Source organism: Emiliania huxleyi (genome assembly GCF_000372725.1).
Source record: "Emiliania huxleyi CCMP1516 unplaced genomic scaffold EMIHUscaffold_63, whole genome shotgun sequence".
In the NCBI taxonomy this organism is placed as follows: domain Eukaryota; phylum Haptophyta; order Isochrysidales; family Noelaerhabdaceae; genus Emiliania; species Emiliania huxleyi.
The window spans coordinates 336,153-338,105 of NW_005197273.1; the positions used below are offsets into that span (position 1 = coordinate 336,153).

Here is a 1,953-nt window from a genome sequence, read left to right on the forward strand (position 1 = left end):
AGGCGTGCTCTTTCCTAGACACTACCTAGACACTTCCTAGACACTTCCTAGCGCCTGCCGCCTCACTCCAACGCCGAGGCGTGCTCTTTCCTAGACACTACCTAGACACTTCCTAGACACTTCCTAGCGCCTGCCGCCTCACTCCAACGCCGAGGCGTGCTCTTTCCTAGACACTACCTAGACACTTCCTAGACACTTCCTAGCGCCTGCCGCCTCACTCCAACGCCGAGGCGTGCTCTTTCCTAGACACTTCCTAGACACTTCCTAGACACTTCCTAGCGCCTGCCGCCTCACTCCAACGCCGAGGCGTGCTCTTTCCTAGACACTACCTAGACACTTCCTAGACACTTCCTAGCGCCTGCCGCCTCACTCCAACGCCGAGGCGTGCTCTTTCCTAGACACTACCTAGACACTTCCTAGACACTTCCTAGCGCCTGCCGCCTCACTCCAACGCCGAGGCGTGCTCTTTCCTAGACACTACCTAGACACTTCCTAGACACTTCCTAGCGCCTGCCGCCTCACTCCAACGCCGAGGCGTGCTCTTTCCTAGACACTACCTAGACACTTCCTAGACACTTCCTAGCGCCTGCCGCCTCACTCCAACGCCGAGGCGTGCTCTTTCCTAGACACTACCTAGACACTTCCTAGACACTTCCTAGCGCCTGCCGCCTCACTCCAACGCCGAGGCGTGCTCTTTCCTAGACACTACCTAGACACTTCCTAGACACTTCCTAGCGCCTGCCGCCTCACTCCAACGCCGAGGCGTGCTCTTTCCTAGACACTACCTAGACACTTCCTAGACACTTCCTAGCGCCTGCCGCCTCACTCCAACGCCGAGGCGTGCTCTTTCCTAGACACTACCTAGACACTTCCTAGACACTTCCTAGCGCCTGCCGCCTCACTCCAACGCCGAGGCGTGCTCTTTCCTAGACACTACCTAGACACTTCCTAGACACTTCCTAGCGCCTGCCGCCTCACTCCAACGCCGAGGCGTGCTCTTTCCTAGACACTTCCTAGACACTTCCTAGACACTTCCTAGAGCCTGCCGCCTCACTCCAACGCCGAGGCGTGCTCTTTCCTAGACACTACCTAGACACTTCCTAGACACTTCCTAGCGCCTGCCGCCTCACTCCAACGCCGAGGCGTGCTCTTTCCTAGACACTACCTAGACACTTCCTAGACACTTCCTAGCGCCTGCCGCCTCACTCCAACGCCGAGGCGTGCTCTTTCCTAGACACTACCTAGACACTTCCTAGACACTTCCTAGCGCCTGCCGCCTCACTCCAACGCCGAGGCGTGCTCTTTCCTAGACACTACCTAGACACTTCCTAGACACTTCCTAGCGCCTGCCGCCTCACTCCATCGCCGAGGCGTGCTCCGCGTGCGTGCGCGGCGAGCAGTAGCAGCGGTTGATCACTCGTTCGGTGGCCAATCGTCAGGCGTGCTCCGCGTGCGTGCGTCCGCGGCGAGCAGTCTCGACAAGTAGCTGATACAGTGGCCGACTCCTCAGGCGTGCTCCGCGTGCGTCCGCGCGGCGTCGCAGCTGCCGCCAGACGAGGCGGCCGCTGCGGCGGAGGGCGGCCATCACCCATAGTCGCTAATCACCCATTGTTGATGGCTGTTAACCAGGCGGCCGCTGCGGCGGAGGGCGGCCGGTTCGGCATCTCCCGCCGCCGCCACCACTGCCGCCACTGCGGCGGCGCCTTCTGCGCCGCCCACCTAAAGTGGCGCGCGCCTCTGCAGCACAAGTACTCTGGTGTTGGCCCTGCGGGGCAGCGGGTGTGCGAGGGGTGCGCGAGGCAGATCGCGAGGGAGGAGCACGAGAACAGGCTCGCCATATCTCCCCATATCCCCCCATGTCTCCTCATGTCTCCCCATATCTCCCCATATCCCCCCATATCTCGGCGAGGGAGGAGCACGAGAACAGGCTCGCCATATCTCCCCAAGCCTCCC

The 1,953-nt window shown here is 60.9% G+C and overlaps 1 protein-coding gene across 1 annotated transcript in view; it reads left to right on the forward strand.

The window, feature by feature from the left end:
* EMIHUDRAFT_214951 (hypothetical protein) overlaps positions 1 to 1,486 on the forward strand; it is a gene marked incomplete at both ends in the record, with an annotated part of 7,526 nt that extends 6,040 nt beyond the window's left edge. Inside the window, one exon of the mRNA XM_005763496.1 lies at positions 1,440 to 1,486. Within this exon, the coding sequence (XP_005763553.1) occupies positions 1,440 to 1,486 (47 nt within the window). The remainder of the gene's footprint in view (positions 1 to 1,439) is intronic.
* Positions 1,487 to 1,953: the final 467 nt, after the last annotated feature.